Source organism: Amblyraja radiata, chromosome 20 (genome assembly GCF_010909765.2).
Source record: "Amblyraja radiata isolate CabotCenter1 chromosome 20, sAmbRad1.1.pri, whole genome shotgun sequence".
Lineage (NCBI taxonomy): Eukaryota > Metazoa > Chordata > Chondrichthyes > Rajiformes > Rajidae > Amblyraja > Amblyraja radiata.
Window position 1 is genome coordinate 42,101,997 of NC_045975.1, and position 16,563 is coordinate 42,118,559.

Below are 16,563 nucleotides of genomic sequence, written 5' to 3' on the forward strand. Positions count from 1 at the left end.
GCTCTGTAAATTGTCCCTAGTGTGTAGGATAGAACTAGCGTATTGGTGACCGTTGGTCGGCACAGACTCGGTGGGCCGAAGGGCCTATTTCTAAGTTATATTTATAAACTAAAATAAACAAACTATACTAAACTAGATGGAGGAGAATTAGAATGAAAGGCATGAGAAGATTCTTCCACCATTGACTGATATTCAATCCTGAATGAATAGATTAGTATAATGTACACTGCGAAAATAATTTAAAGAGAATGATCTTTGTCCTTTTATATTCCTGTAATGTGGATGCATTGTCGCTAGCAAGAGTGGCATCTATAGCTAATTCTTAATTACTATTGCGTAGATTATAGGTTCACATGTAGACACAGTAGGTAACTAAATAAAGAGGATTAGATTTCTTTGCAAGAGGAGTGAATTGTAACGTTGGGAGTGCTTGGCACAATTCAACAGAGCATGAATGAGATCACACTTTTCTTTACAGAAGTAAGTTTATTTGCAGGTACAAAATCACAGTATAAACACTGGTCTAAGATAAAAGCTGCAAGGGTAAGTCTGGGAACTACAGACCTGTGAGCCTTACTTCAGTGTGTAGGAAGGAACTGCAGATGCTGAAGATAGACACAAAGTGCTGGAGTAGCTCAGCGGGACAGGCAGCATCTCTGGAGAAGAGGAAAAAGGGATGATTCAAACTCTGATCAAGAAAGGAGAGGGAGGTGATCTCACATCCTTTTGTTTTCTTTTTAGTAATCTCTTACCTTTGCCCACTCATCTGCTAATCACAACCCCTCTCTCCTGTTTCCACCTATCACTCGCAAGTCTTTGTCCCACCCTACCTCACTTTTCCAGCTTTCTCCCTCCTACCACAAGAAGAAGGGTTCCTGACCCGAATCATCACCTATCCATGTCCTCCAGAGATGCTGCCCGACCTGCTGAGTTACTCCAGCTCTTGGTTTTGTACTCAGGATTCCAACATCTGCAGTTCATTGTGTCTGTTCATACTTCAGTTGATTCATACAAGGCTTTGTTTTCTCCTGTTAGAGGTTGATGCAATATAATTAACTATTATTGACTTCTGCGACTTTAGTATGAATTTCAGTGTGAAAAGGAAAACACGAAAAGCTGGAGTAACAGACAGCGTCTCTGGAGTGAAAGAATAAGTGACGTTTCGTGTCGAGACCCTTCTTCAGTCTTTGAGTTACTCCAGCTTTTTGTGTTGATGCTGCCTGTCCCGCTGAGTCAAGGGCCTGTCCCACTGTACGAGGTAATTCAAGAGCTCTCTCGAGTTTAAAAAAAATCAAATTGTGGTAAGCACGTAGAATGTACGTAGCGGGTACATCGGAGCTTGGGATGTCTCTTAGTGGCTCGTAACGCTAACGGCAGGCACTTGGGTAGACTTGCTAACGGCAGGTAAGCTCGGGAAGACTCGTGAAGATTTTTCAACATGTTGAAAAATGTCCACGAGAGCCCCGAGTACCATTCTACGAGCCATTACCGTAATTCTCCGAGTTCGAATCAGGGGAAACTCGGGAGAACTCTTGAATTAGCTCGTACAGTGGGACAGGCCTTTCACTCCAGCTTTTTGTAACTTTCTCTGGTTTAACCAGCATCTGCAGTTCCTTCCTACACATTCAGCGTGAAAGGATATGGACAACATAACTGCATCACTTGTATTCCAAAGCCCAGATTAAATCATTCTCTTCCAAGTGCGTTTGTTTATGTTCTTTAAATTTCCCTCTCCTCTCATGACATTGTTTCCTGAAGCTGAACAGACAATGCTTGCGTGAGCATTAATTCTTTTCGGGAGCCGCATTTCACACAGTGGATTCCTTTGTGGCAGCTGTCTAGTGGGACACAAAGAAATAGTCAAAGATCAAGTGAAGAGTTTTGGCATTCGGTTGCATATCTCGACGACTTCAAGTGTGGGCCTGTTTCAGGCAGGTGTGATTAGATACTATAGTTTTAAGGACATTTATATTCACAATCCAAGCGAGCACCTATTTAAACAGGAAGCCAGCAGGGTAAACGCATGCCGTAAATCCAGTTGTATAAAAGGCTCTGTTCACACGACTTACCCAAGGAATAACATGCTGTCAAGTTTGCTTCTTTATATATGAGCATCAATTGAAAATCCCCATTACCTGAATGTATGGAATGAGCAATTTGTATCTGTCAATAGACCATTCACTCACCTATAATTTATGAGAAGAAAAATCATGTTTCTTATAATCTTGTTTAGATCATAACAATTGTTTGGATGAGGGTGGCACGATGGCGCAGGGGGTAGAGCCGCTGCCTCACAGCGCCAGGGACTGGGGTTTGATCCTGACCTCGGACGCTGTCTGTGTGGAGTTTGTACGTTCTCCCTGTGACCGTATAGACTTTCACTGGGAAATCTCCAGTTTCGTCCCACACTCCAATACTACAGACAGGTTTGTAGGTTAATTGGCTTCTGTACATTCCCCCTTGTGTGTAGGACGTAGAACAAGTGTGCGGGCGATCAACGGTCGGCATGGGCTCGGTGGGCCGAAGGGCCTGTTTCAACTTTGTAGCTCTAAACGTTCTCAAAAATAAACTATAAATAAGATCGGAAGACATTGGAGCAGAATTAGGCCATTCGGTCCATCGCGCTTGCTTCACCATTCAATCATTGCCGATCTATCTTTCCCACTCAACGCCTGCCTTCTCCCCTTAACCTTTGAAACCTTTACTAATCACGAACCTGCTTTAGAAATACCCATTGACTTGCCCTTCACTACTGTCAGTGGCCATACACATTCACCACACTCTGGCTAAAGAGATTTCTCTCCATCTCCTACTCTTTCAAATAAACATAACACAAGTAGTTTCGTAAAGGATGGAAATGTGATGTAATTAAGCTGGAAAGAGTGCCGAAAAGATTTACACGGATGTTACCAGGGTTTGAGAGTCTGAACTATAGGGAGAGGTTGAGTTGGCTAGGACTTTATTCCATGGAGCGTAGGTGGATGTGTGATCTTATTGATATGTATCAAATCATGAGGGGAATAGATAGGGTGAATGCAGATGCCTTTCTCCAGGGTGGGGGAAATCAAAAACAAGAGTGTTTAAGGTGAGAGGGGCAAGATTTAATAGGAACCTGAGGGGCAACATTTCATTTAGAGGGTGGTAGGTATATGGAACAAACAGCCGGAGGAGGTCGATGAGGCAGGTACTATAACAACATTTAAAAAATATTTGAACAGGAACATGAATAGAGCAAGTTTAGAGGGATATGGGCCAAAGGAGGACAAATGGGACTAGCTGAGATGGGGCATCTTGATCGGCATGGATGGGGCTGATTCCATTCTGTGTGACTCTACGATTCTATAAGGAACCCCTTGCAAAATGTCACCAGAGTATTTCCCGATTAATTTATTGTGGATAATTTCTGAACATCACGATTGTTAACCTTTTGTTGTAAATATTGCTGTTTATCACTGGCATAGCAATGACTAAATCAAAGCGATCTACACACTATCGGGAAACACGTTTAAACATAGTGGCAGTAATGCATGCTTTTTTTGTGATTTATTTTAGTTTAGTTTTGAGATGAAACCAGGCCTTTCTTACCCATTGAGACCACAACGCCCAGCGATTCCCGCACCTTAACACTATCCTACACACACTGGGAACAATTTTACATTTGTACCAAGCCAATTTACCTACAAACCTGTACGTCTTTGGAGTTTGTAATATCATTGTAAAGATTGTAATATCATTTCAGGATTCAACTTTAAGGTCTAAATTTGACATTTAGAGTAGGCGTTGATATTTTGTGATTGTAATCCTTAAATCTGCATTAGTGTTATCTACCCAACTTTAAACTCTGTTGGTAAAGGTCTACAGTGTAGGACATAACTACATTAACATAGATGAAATCCTTGTTTAGTTTAGTTTATTGTCATCACGTGTACCGAGGTACAGTGAAAAGCTTTTTGTTGCATGCTATCCAGTCAGCGACAAGCCTGTACATGATTGCAATAAAGCCATCCACAGTGTACTGATACAAGGTACTGTATAGGGTATAACGTTTACTGCAAGATCACTTCCAGTAAAGTCCAACTAAATATTAGCAGAGGGACTCCAATCAGGTAGACGCACTCTAGTTGGTCAAAGGATGGTTCAGTTGCCCGATAACAGCTGGGAAGAAACTGTCCATGAATCTGGAGGTGTGTGTGTTTTCACACCTCCGTACCTCTTGCCCGATGGGAGAGGGGAGAAGAGGGAGTGACCAGGGGTGGATGGTGAGAGAGTGGTTCAATTACCTGATAACAGCTGAATTTTAATATTTTATGTAAACAGAGCTGAGAATAATTTCAAGCAGATGGATATTGTTCTAATTTCCACTGCAGCTTAAGCACAAAGAACTGCAGATGCTGGTCTACAAAAAAGACACAAAGTGCTGGAGTAACTCGCTGTGTCCGGCAGCATCTCTGGAGATCATGGATAGGTGACATTTCATCGGTCTGTTGAAGGCCCCTGACCCGAAACGTCGCCTGTCCATCTCTGTTCCGACTAAAGTATGATGAGTTTTTACATTTACCATGCAATCTGAGTCTCGTGGTTGTTTGTACTGCTACTCCCCTGACCCTTCTGGCAGTATTAGGAAAGCATTTTATACACTGATTTTATACACTTGGTTAGAAAACGTTTCGAGGGATATGAGTCAAATGTGGGAAAATGTGACTAGGTTAGCATTGTGATCAGTTTTGGGCCCCATATCTGAGGAAGGATGTGTCAGCATCGGAGATGGTCCAGAGGAGGTTTACAAGAATGATCACAGGAATGAGTGGATTAATGTACAATGAGCATTTGATGGAACTGAGCCTGCACTCGCTGGAGTTTGGAAGGATGAGGGGGTACGTCATTGAAACTTACTGAATAATGAAAGACCTGGATAGAGTGGACGTGGGGAGGATGTTTCCACTAGAGGGAGAGTCCAGGATCAAAAGTCATAGCCTCCGAATTAAAGGGCGTTCCTTTAGGAAGAAGATGTGGAGGATTTTTTTTTTAGTCATAGGGTGGTGAATCTATGGAATTCATTGCTGTGGAGATCAACTCATTGGGTATTTTTAAAGCGGAGATTGACAGATTTTTGACTAGTAAGGGTGTGAATGATTATGGGAAGAGGACAGGAGAGTGGGGTTGAGAGGGAAAGATAGATCAGCTCTGATTGAATGGCAGAGTAGACTCAATGAGCCAAATGGCCTAATGGAGCTGGTATGACTTATGAAGGTTAGAACGGGCATCTTGGTCGGCATGGGCAGGTTGGGCCGAAGGGAGTGCTTCTGTGCTGCACGACTGTAACTTCTGCACATTAGTCATTTTCAGTGGTATACCGATTATGATTTGCAAAAGTCAGGTCTTATACGTTGATGCAGCGTGCAAGAGGTTAAACATTGTTAGAGCAACTGGAATCTGGCAATGATCAAGTGATTGAATAGTCTCAGCAATCACAGGCATGTATGTGACTGTAGATAATGCCGACATGCCCGTGCACACTGTGGGAGGGAGTGACACCAACTTCGAATGCTTTTTGTTGCTTACTTACGCAAGGGCAATGGATCCAAATTCCTACATCAGGATTTTCTATTTCAATTCAAATTCACTTGTGGGGAAATCTAAACGAGCCACTGCCAATCTATATTAATGATTTAGACGAGGGAATTAAATGTAACATCTCTAAATTTGCGGATGACACAAAGCTGGGTGAACAGCGAGGAGGATGCTATGAGGCTGCAGGGTGACTTGGACAGGTTGGGTGAGTGGGCAGAAGCATGGCAGATGCAGTATAATGTGGATAAATGTGAGGATCACTGTGGTGGCAAGAACAGGAAGGCAGATTATTATCTGAAAGGTGTCTGATTAGGAGAAGGGGAGGTGCAACGAGACCTGGGTATGCTTCTTCATCAGTCACTGAAAGTAAGCATGCAGGTACAGCAGACAGTGAAGAAAGCTAATGGCATGTTGGCCTTCATTGCAAGAGGATTTGAGTTTAGGAGCAAGGAGGTCCTACTGCAGTTGTACAGAGCCCTGGTGAGACCGCTCCTGGAGTATTGTGTGCAATTTTGGTCTCCCAATTTGCAATTGAATGATTGCAGCGTAGGTTCACCCGGTTAATTCCCGGGATGGTGGGACCGACATATGATGAAAGAATGGGTCGACTGGGCATGTATTCGCTGGAATTTAGAAGGATGAGAGGGTATCTTATAGAATCATATACAATTCTTAGAGGATTTGACAGGGTAGATGCAGGAAAAACGTTGCCGATGTTGGGGGAGTCCAAAACCAGGGGTCACAGTTTAAGAATAAGGGTTAGGCCATTTATGACTGAGATGAGAACAAACTTCTTCACCTAGAGAGTGGTGAAACTGTGGAATTCTCTGCCACAGAAGGCAGTGGAGGCCAATTCACTGGATGTGTTCAAGAGAGAGTTAGACTTAGTTCTTTGGGCTAAGGGAATCAAGGGATATGGGAAAAAAACTGGAATGGGGTACTGATTGTGGATGATCAGCCATGATCATATTGAATGGCGGTGCTGGCTCGAAGGGCTGAATGGCCTACTCCTGCACCTATTTTCTATGTTTCTATCTTCAAGTATTTGATGTTCATGTTGTTGTGTCTGCCGTGGCCCGGAGCTGTTTGTGTGTTTGAAACATATGATTGTGTAAAAGTAAAACACAAAGTGCTGGAGGAACACAGTGGGTCAGGCAGCATCTGTGGAGAACATGGAGAGGTGGCGTTTCGGGTCAAGACCCTTCTTCTGAACCTGAGAGAACCTGACCCAAATTGTTGATGCCTGGCCCACTGAGCTCCTCCAGCACTTTGTGTGTTGCTCAAGATTACGGCATCTGCAGTTCCTCGTGTCTCCATTGTGAAAAAACAGAGCAGCTCGAATTAATTCTTCTGGTGTAGAGAAGTCGGCGGTGAGGGTTCGGCAGGGCGTTGGAGTGGTAGAGTTGCTGCCTCACAGCGCCAGAGACCCGGGTTCAAACCCCACCACGGGTGCTGTCTGGGTGGAGTTTATACGTTCTCCCTGTGACCGTGTGGGTTTTCTCCAGATGCTCCGGTTTCCTCCTACATCCCAGTGTAGGTGAATTGGCTTCTGTGAATTGTAAATGATCCCTAGTGTGTAGGATAGTGCTAGTGTATGGGGTGATCGCTGGTCGGCACGGAACCGGTGGGCCGAAGGGCCTGTTTCCACACTGTGATGTCAAAAGTCTGAAAGGTGGATGATAGACATTGTAAACCTTACTGCCTGAATCAGAACCCATTTTATTCATCTATTAACATGTAAATGCATTGAAAAAGTATTTGTGCAAAGGTTTTAGAATATTTTTTGTTGAAAAGTGTTTTGAACTATGTGTTTATTTTGGAAACGTACCAGGCATTTCCTACCCAGATTCCTCCCTAAGTAGAATCATTATTGAGCCAGTGAGGATTTACGAGGATGTTGCCTGGACTCGAGGGCTTGAGCTTTAAGGAGAGGTGGGACAGACTAGGACTTGGAGCGCAGGAGGCTGGGGGGCGATCTTATAGTGTATAAAATCACGAGGGGAACATATAGGGTGAACGCACAGAGTCTTTTACCCAGAGTAGGGGAATCAAGAACCAGAGGATATAGGTTTAAGGTGCTGGGGGAAAGATTTAACAAACTCTGAGGGACAATGTTTCCACACAGAGGGTGGTGAGTATATGGAACTAGCTGCCAGAGGAGGTAATTGAAAACTTGGACAGGTACATGGATAGGATGGGTTTGGATGGATATGGGCCAAACGCAGGCAGGTGGGACTAGTGTAGATGAGGCAAGTTGGGCTGAAAGGTCTGTTCCCATGTTGTATCACTCACTGACTATTTCCAGTTGTATATTGCACAATCGTTGATATTATTAATTACTTACCAACAGAAATTGGATGAAAAGGTTGCGTCGAATATCCTTGTGTAAAACAAGGAGCACATTACGCTGAGAGAATGGGTCTCGGAGGGAGCACAGATCTGCTGTGGGACATTTCTCTTGTATTCTGCACATATTCCTCCAACATATGTTTCAATGTATTAGAGTCACATCACCGGGGGCCTTGGGCACAGGCTGAACATCTGTGCACTGATATGTTCAACTCGCAGATGCCCCAGTCTGTGGTGTGGGGACTGCCCATGGCAACTCTACCCTCCTCCCCCCTGCCCCCCTCCCCCAACATCCCCCCCCCCCCCCCCCGTGTTGCCGCAGTCTCCATCTGCCCATTGTGTGTAATGTTCCCTGCACTCCACCCACCCCAACTGGCAGAGGTTGAGGCTGAGGTTCTCCCCTCTCCCATTGGGCAAGAGGTACAGAAGTATGTAAACGCACACCTCCACATTCAGGGACAGTTTCTTCACAGCTGTTATCAGGCAACTGAACCACCCTATCACCAACTAGAGAGCGGTCCTGACCTCCCACTTTCCTCATTGGAGACCCTCGGACTATCTTTAATCGGACTTAACTGGACTGTATCTTGCATTAAACGTTATTCCCTTATCATGCATCTGTACACTGTGGAAGGCTCGATTGTAATCATGTGTTGCCTTTCCGCTGACTGGTTAGCATGCAAGACAAAGCTTTTCACCGCACCTCGCTACATGTGACGATAGACTAAACTAAAACTGGACATGTGGAGATCTGGTAGAAACCTTTAGCATTCCGCATGCCTCCCCCCCACTCCCCCAATCTTCCCCCTCTCCCCACCCCCACTCTCCCTGTCTTCCTCCATTCCCCACCTCTTCCTCTACTCCTCTTTTGTCCCCCCCACTGCGCCCCTACTGCGTCCCCCCATTCCCCACCACTTCCTATACTCCTCTTGCCCCCCCCCCCACTTCCCCTGTATTCCCCCACCCCCACTGAACCCCCCATTCTCTCACTCCCCCTGTCCCCCCCTCACCCCCACTCTCTCCCCCGCACTCCAGCTCCTCTCGGGGAGTGTCGATGGAACATGACTCGAGGGATGGCACTGAGCGAGCTTAGTTATTTAACGCTTGCGACAGGATTTATTGACTTTTGTGCAAAGTGAAACGTATTAAAAAACGGTTCATTCCAGCTCAGCTGAAGGGAAGTGCCCTGGAACGGCAAGCTCTGCTGGTGAAAGATGGTTAGGCTTACAAACCTGAAGGAGCAACTTCATTAGATGAGAGAGCGTTTTGAATTAGTGTCAAGAAGGCAGCAATTTAACATGGAGCTGAACCTGAACTCACGGCTTGTTCTAGCTCATCAAACCAGCAGTCACTAATACTGAACCCTGCAACACTGAACAACATTGCAGTGCGATCACTGACTGAGTGTTCCTTTTCCAAAGGCCCCAGCTGCTCGTGCAACAATAGTCCGATAGTTTGTTATTTGTCACGCATGCAACTGCGCAGTCAAATTCATTTTGCATATATTACACATGTGGGCAGCGCCATGTTTTGCCGCCATTATTCAATGTCCAAAGTCCTGTCAGCCCATCCGGCCATCTTTGTGTCACAGCTAAAGGCGCTGTAGGCATTATCCTGCATCACCCTGCTACCATGCCCTTGCTCTTCACATCCGGTGTCTCTAGCTCCCTCACGGTCACACCGAGCGGGTGGACACTTAACTAAGGGGCAGCACAGTGTCGGTAGATCGCTGCATTACAGCGCCGGAGACCCAGGTTCGATCCTGACTACGGGTGCTGTCTGTGCAGAGTTTGTACGTTCTCCCCATGACCGCCCGGGTTTTCTCTGGGTGCTCCGTTTCCTCTCGCACTCTAAAGACGTGCGGGTTTGTAGGTTAATTGCCTTCAGTAAAAATTGGAAATTGTCCCTAGTGTGTAGGATAGTGCTAGTTAGTGTACGGGGAGATTGCTGATCGGCACGGACTCGGTGGGGCGAAGGGCCTGTTTCCACGTTGTATCTGTAAACTGAACTATCTAATGGAGGCAGGACCTAGTGGGTATGAAATGGGAGGCTAACAGTTTGCACAGCTTTGTATGCATGCTGGAATATGTATTCTGCTGTAAGACTGTCAATCAGAGAGCAATAGCATGGGGGGCATCATAAATTTCTAAGCTGATGCCGAGGAACAGACATGAGCTGTCATGTTTGAACTAACATTGCAGGGCCAGGGTAATGGATGCCTTCACGTGCTCCAGTAGTCAGCAGATTCTCTTGTGGTGATGGATGCTGTCAGCATTCTCAATGTTACACCAGATTCCACTGCACAATCAATGTGGCTTTCCCAGCCCGTGCGAAACGAGATCAATTTATCCTGAGTGCTCGTCGCTTGCTAAATGTAATTAATTCACTGTGTCGGAAGGAACTGGTTTACACTGAAGATAGACATAAAATGGTACATGTATAGGACAGATTTGGAAGGATAATAACCAAAGGCGGGCAGGTGGGACTAGTGCAGCTGAGACATGTTGGCCAGTGTGGCCAAGTAGGGCCGAAGGGCCTGTTTCCACACTGTTTCCCTCATTGAAATCTATGAAACTCAGTGGATCAGGCAGCACCTCTGGATAGAAGGAATGGGTGACATTTTTGGTCAAGACCCTTCTTCAGGCTGAGAGTCGGGGGAGAAGGAGACACAGAGATATGAAAGGGTAAGTTGTGGAAACGAGACATCAAGGGGGATGCGAATCAAGGAGAATGTAGAATAGAATATTGTTGGCTCGGGGAAGTTGACAACGAAGCACACTAAGATAAAATGTAATGAGGAAGGCAGTCCGACTGGTTGGGGAACTGGGATGGGGGGTTGGTTCTCTTCCTGCTCGGGTGTTTGAGGGAGTAAGGCAGTGAATGGGTCTGCAGCTAATCTACAGCAGTGTGATTGTTGGCCAACAGGGAGTACTACAGTACCGGAGGCTCGGGTCTACAGAGAAACCAGAGGCCGCAGCAACAACGAACCGCACATCAAACGGCCAATGAACGCCTTCATGGTGTGGGCGAAGGATGAGCGCAGGAAAATACTGCAAGCCTTTCCAGACATGCACAACTCAAACATCAGCAAGATATTGGGTGAGTAATTGGGCAAACCATGCCGCAAACTACAGCTACCTCATTCCTTTGAATACTGTGTCATGGTGGCGCAGCGGTAGAGTTGCTACCTTACAATAAATGCAGAGCCAGCACCCGATTACGGGCGCTGTCTGTACGGAGTTTGTATGCTCTCCCCATGAACTGCGTAGGTTTTCTCCAAGATCTTCGGTTTCCTCCCACCCACATCGCAAAGACATACAGGTTTGTAGGTTAATTGGCTTGGTAAATGTAAAAATTGTCCCTAGTGTGTGTAGGATGTTAATATGCGGGGATCACTGGTCGGAGTGGACCCGGTGTGCCGAGGGGCCTGTTTCCGCGCTGTATCTCTAAACTAAACTAAACTAAACATCACATTATTGTAGACACAGGAACTGCGGATGCTGTTTTACAAGGAAATACACAAAGTGTTGGAACAACCCAGAGCGGATAAGGCAGCATCCTCAGAAGCCTTCCTTAGAAAGCTTAGGAAGTTCGGCTTGTCCCCAACAGCTCTCACCAACTTCTACAGATGCGCCACAGAAAGCATTTTATCAGGATGCATCACAGCTGGGACAGTTTGGGAACAGCTCCATCCAAGACCGCAAGAAATTGCAGAGAATTGTGGACGCAGCCCAGACCATCACACAAACCAACCTTCCTTCCATTGACTCCATTTACACCTCGGCCTCGGCAAGGCCACCAGCATAATCAAGGATGATTGCCACCCTGGCCACTCCCTCTTCACCCCTCTCCCATCGGGCAAAGGGTATAGAAGTGTGAAAAGGCACACCTCCAGATTCAGGGACAGTTTCTTCCCAGCTGCTATCAGGCAACTGAACCATCCTACCAACAACTAGAGAGCAGTCCTGAACTATATTTACTTCATTGGAGACCCTCTGATGATCTTTGTTCGGACTTCACTGGCTTTATCTTGCACTAAATGATATTCACATGATTCCCTTTATCATGTATCTGAACACTGTGGATGGCTCAATAGTACACGTGACAATAAACTAAACTCAAACTCAGTGCCTGGGGGACATGAATGGACAGTGTTTCCCGTCAGGACCTTTCTTCAGACTGAAGCGTTTGAAGGGTCCCGACCCAAAACGTCACCTATCGAATTCCTCCACAGATGCTGCCTGACCCACTTTGTGCTTTACTCAACATGCCAATATCTGCAGTTCCTTGTGATTCCATTTTAAGAAACTATCTTCCAGGAATGTGTTAACCTACTTTTATGAATAGCGTTTAATATTTTAATATCCTTGTGACGCATCTGAAGAATGAGAGGCTGCTGTTGTCGTTCAATGTGAATTGTTAGTCCAAGCTTACCTGGTATGAATCCACGGACAAATGCAAGCAGTGCAAGATGTCAACCAAGGACAAGATGGGCCAAAGGACCTGTATATCTCTATGACTGAAAACAATGCCATGATTTTCAGAATGCCTGAATAGCCTCACGCAGTTCCTGCAGAGGTTGGGTTCACCAAGAGTTCTATCAACTGTTTGGCAAAAGGTCCATCAAATAAAAGCGAAAAATGCTAGAATTAGCCAATTCTTCTCAAAATCTACTGAAACGGTATTTTGCGGAGTAACAGAGCAGAAGAAGAACAATGACTGAATCCAAATGTACGTGGGTGAGAATCAAAATATTTGTAGTCTGGAACAAAGGTGCAAGATGTTGCCTGGGTTTCAGCAACTAAGTTACAGAGAAAGGTTGAACAAGTTAGGTCTTTATTCTTTGGAGCGCAGAAAGTTAAGGGGGGACTTGATAGAGGTCTTTAAAATGATGAGAGGGATAGACAGAGTTGACGTGGATAAGCTTTTTCCATTGAGAGTAGGGAAGATTCAAACAAGAGGACATGACTTGAGAATTAAGGGACAAAAGTTTAGGGGTAACATGAGGGGGAACTTCTTTACTCAGAGAGTGGTGGCTGTGTGGAATGAGCTTCCAGTGGAAGTGGTGGAGGCAGGTTCGATTTTATCATTTAAAAATAAATTGAATAGGTATATGGACGGGAAAGGAATGGAGGGTTATGGTCTGAGCGCAGGTATATGGAACTAGGGGAGAATACGTGTTCGGCACGGACTAGAAGAGCCGAGTTGGCCTGTTTCCGTGCTGTAATTGTTATATGGTTATATGGTTATAAGAAGGAAGGACCCCCCCATGAGTTCAAAATATCGTTTAGTTCGGCCCACCGAGCCCACGCCGACCATCGGTCACCCGTTCACGCTAGTTCTACGTTATCCCACTTTCTCATCCACCTCCTACACACTAGGGGGACATTTACAGAGGGCTAATTAACCTACAAACCTGCACGGAAACCGGAACACCTGGAGGTAACCCACGGGGTCACAGGGAGAATGTGAAAACTCCACACACACAGGCAGCACCCGAGGTCAGAATCGAACCTGGGTCTCTGGCGCTGTGAGGCAGCAGCTCTATCAGCTACGCCACCTTTACAGGGGATGGAGGTAGACAAAAGTGCTGGAGAAACTCAGCGGGTGCAGCAGCATCTATGGAGCGAAGGAATAGGCAACGTTTCGGACCGAAACCCTTCTTCAGACAGGGGATGGCTCTTGTTTCAGTGAAGTGAGTTGTCCAAAGAATGATCAGACATAAATTCGTGACAAATTTGTTTAGAATAGCAATTAGGAAGAATTTTGTTCTCCCGAAATGTAGTAACGATTAATATATTAATATCCATCAACACATGATAATAAAAGCAAGTACGGCTTTTGTTAATTGTTTACATTTCAATTTTCTATGGAATAAAGTTTTACAGCCAGCTGTCTGCAAATGTCTTCATAGTTTAATTTCTGTCTTGTGTGTCATGGCGTGGAAGGGTAGAACTTAGCTGGCAAACTAAAACATACTTGTCTTTGATCTTTTTTTTTAAACACATTGGCTACCACTGTTGATTACCACAGTGATCCTTGGAGTTGTTTTTTCCAGTGCCCCACCACAGAATAAACCCATTCCTTCACTGTACCCCCCCACCCCCCATCATCCCCATCCCCCTCCCTTATCCCCTTTCCCAAGCCCATCCCCATCCCCCTTACCATCCCCTTCCCCATCTCGTGCTCCACCCCCCCTCTCCCATCCACTCCCTCCCCTTCCCATTCCCCTCCCCCACCCACCCAATCAACATGGACAGGATATGCTTAGAGGGATGTAGACCAAACGTGGGCAGGTGGGACTAGTCCACTTGGGATATCTTGGTAACATGGACAAGTGGGGCCGAAGGGCCTGTTTCTCTGCTGTATGACGATGACAAATTCCCAGCAGTCTGCGTCCAGTGTGAACTCAAAATTGGAGTTAAAACATCAACTGATTATTGTACAGTGAGCTGTGTCCTTTGTTCATAAGCTCCATAATTGGCTAATGAATGCTGGAGGATTTTTGTTAGTAATTTTGGAGCTATATTTATTTCAGTATCAAACCATATTCTCCCCACGGAATCAGCCGGCCTTCCTTGTCTGAGTGCAGACAAAGCCACCAGTCAGTTGACAACATGGTGAGACGAGGCCCTGACTGATGTTATTGTTTAGACCATGCGTGGACAGAAAATGGACTGTTGCTGTGAATGGGATTTAGATTCAGAAACACAAGCATTCACACTATCTAGAACTCTTTTCCAAGGAATGAATAGTGATCATAGAAAGTGATCAAATCTCCCGACACTTGGATTATCTTGCTGCAGACTTGCATATTTATCTCTTTGCCATTTCTTTAAGCTGCGCCCATTTATTGAGCTGACTTTGATTGTAAGAAATGACGGAGTCACAGAGTCATACAGCACGAAAACTGGCCCTACAACCCAACTCGTTCATGCCGATTAAAGATGCTCTATCTGCACCAGTCCCATCTACCATCTTTGGCCCATATCCCTCCATACCAATAACCCGTCCAAATGTCTTTTACCCATTCTTCCTACTCCTCCTCCAAAATTTGTTATAATGGAGAAATGTTTACATATTCCTGTAGGGTTTTTCCTCGTGAAGACGGTGTTTTGAAAATTAGAACATTTGGTAGAATTTCCCCGCTTTTTTAGTAAAAAACATCACAAAATGTTTTAATCAATCTGCTGCATGAGTCACAGTGCCAGATGTCCAATCGCAATGGATCCTCATTTACGTATGATATCACAATGGGACAGGGGTGGGAGATTGCAACCTTCATGTGGTCCCACGAATGCAATCAACCTGGCGTGCACAATCAAATAAAATCAAATAGAGCAGGTTGTCCTACCCCCCTCCCTATCTACCCCCTCCCTATCAACCCCCTCCCTCTCCACCACCTCCTCCACCCCCCTCCACTCCCCTTCCCCCTCCATCTCTACCCCTCCTATCCTCCCCCCTTCTCCATCCTCCCCTCTCCTCCATCCCCTCCACTTCTCCCCCCCTCTACCTCTCCCCCTCCTCTTCTCTCCCCTTCCACTTCTCCCCCTCCACCTCTCCCCCTACTCTTCTCCCCCTCCTCTTCTCTCCCCCCTCCACCTCTCCCCCTCCTCTTCTCTCCCCCTCCTCTTCTCTCCCCCTCCCCTCTCCTTCCTCCCCCTCACTCACCCCCTTTCCCCCACCTCTCCCTCTCCCCCTCTCCCCTCCCTCCCCTCTCCCCACCCCATCTTCCCATACCCCCGTACTATCCCACACACACTAGGGACAATTTACATTTGTACCAAATCAATTAACCTACAAACCTTTGAAGTGTGGGAGGAAACCGGAGCACCTGGAGAAAACCCATGCAGGTCACAGGGAGAATGTTAAAACCCCGTACAGACAGCACCCGTAATAAGGATCAAACCCGGGTCTCTGGCGCTGGAAGGCAGCAGCTCTACCACTGCGTCACCATGCTGCTCTTTACATTTATTGAAAATGTTTGCCAATCCATTTCATACAATTGGATGATTATTATTTTAACAAATGGTATCCTTCAATATTTAATTTTTCAACATTTATTGATGAAATAATAGCATAAACTGGAGGGCTACACTGCAAGGCCAAGTTAACTCGAACTACACTGAGAGTGAACTGCTGCAACATGTCGATTGCCTGAGCAAAACACAAGGTGCTGGAGGAACACATCGGGTCAGGCAGCATCTGTGGAGGGAATGGAGAGAGATTACATTTTGAGTCCCTTCAGAAGAATGGTGTTTGTCCATTCCCTCCACAGATGCTGCCTGACTCGCTGAGTTCATCCAGCACTTTGTATGTTGCTTGATTCCAGCATCTGCAGATTCTTGTGGCTGCAGATGTGTCTGGCAGGAAAAAATGAATACTTTACACATTTCTACTAAATAATAGATTTTTGCCCTGGCACAATGGTGTGGAAGGTTGCTGTTTGGACACTCATGTTAATTGCTGCACTTGCTGCATTGAAATCAACACTAAATATCTCTGTTAAAGTGAATAATGCTGAAATTCCACAACATTAGAACAACAGCAATTGTATTAAAATAATGAAATTAGCATAATAAACTCTTTACAAATCTACATAATCTGTTGTGCTGCTACAACTGAGAAATTTCATTGTTCTAT

The 16,563-nt window shown here is 45.6% G+C and overlaps 1 protein-coding gene across 8 annotated transcripts in view; it reads left to right on the forward strand.

The window, feature by feature from the left end:
• sox6 (SRY-box transcription factor 6) overlaps positions 1-16,563 on the forward strand; it is a 651,687-nt gene that overhangs the window by 621,453 nt on the left and 13,671 nt on the right. For all 8 annotated transcript variants that reach the window (XM_033038493.1, XM_033038492.1, XM_033038491.1 and 5 more), the window contains one exon: positions 10,846-11,019. In XM_033038493.1, coding sequence (XP_032894384.1) covers positions 10,846-11,019 — 174 coding nt within the window. The remainder of the gene's footprint in view (positions 1-10,845; positions 11,020-16,563) is intronic.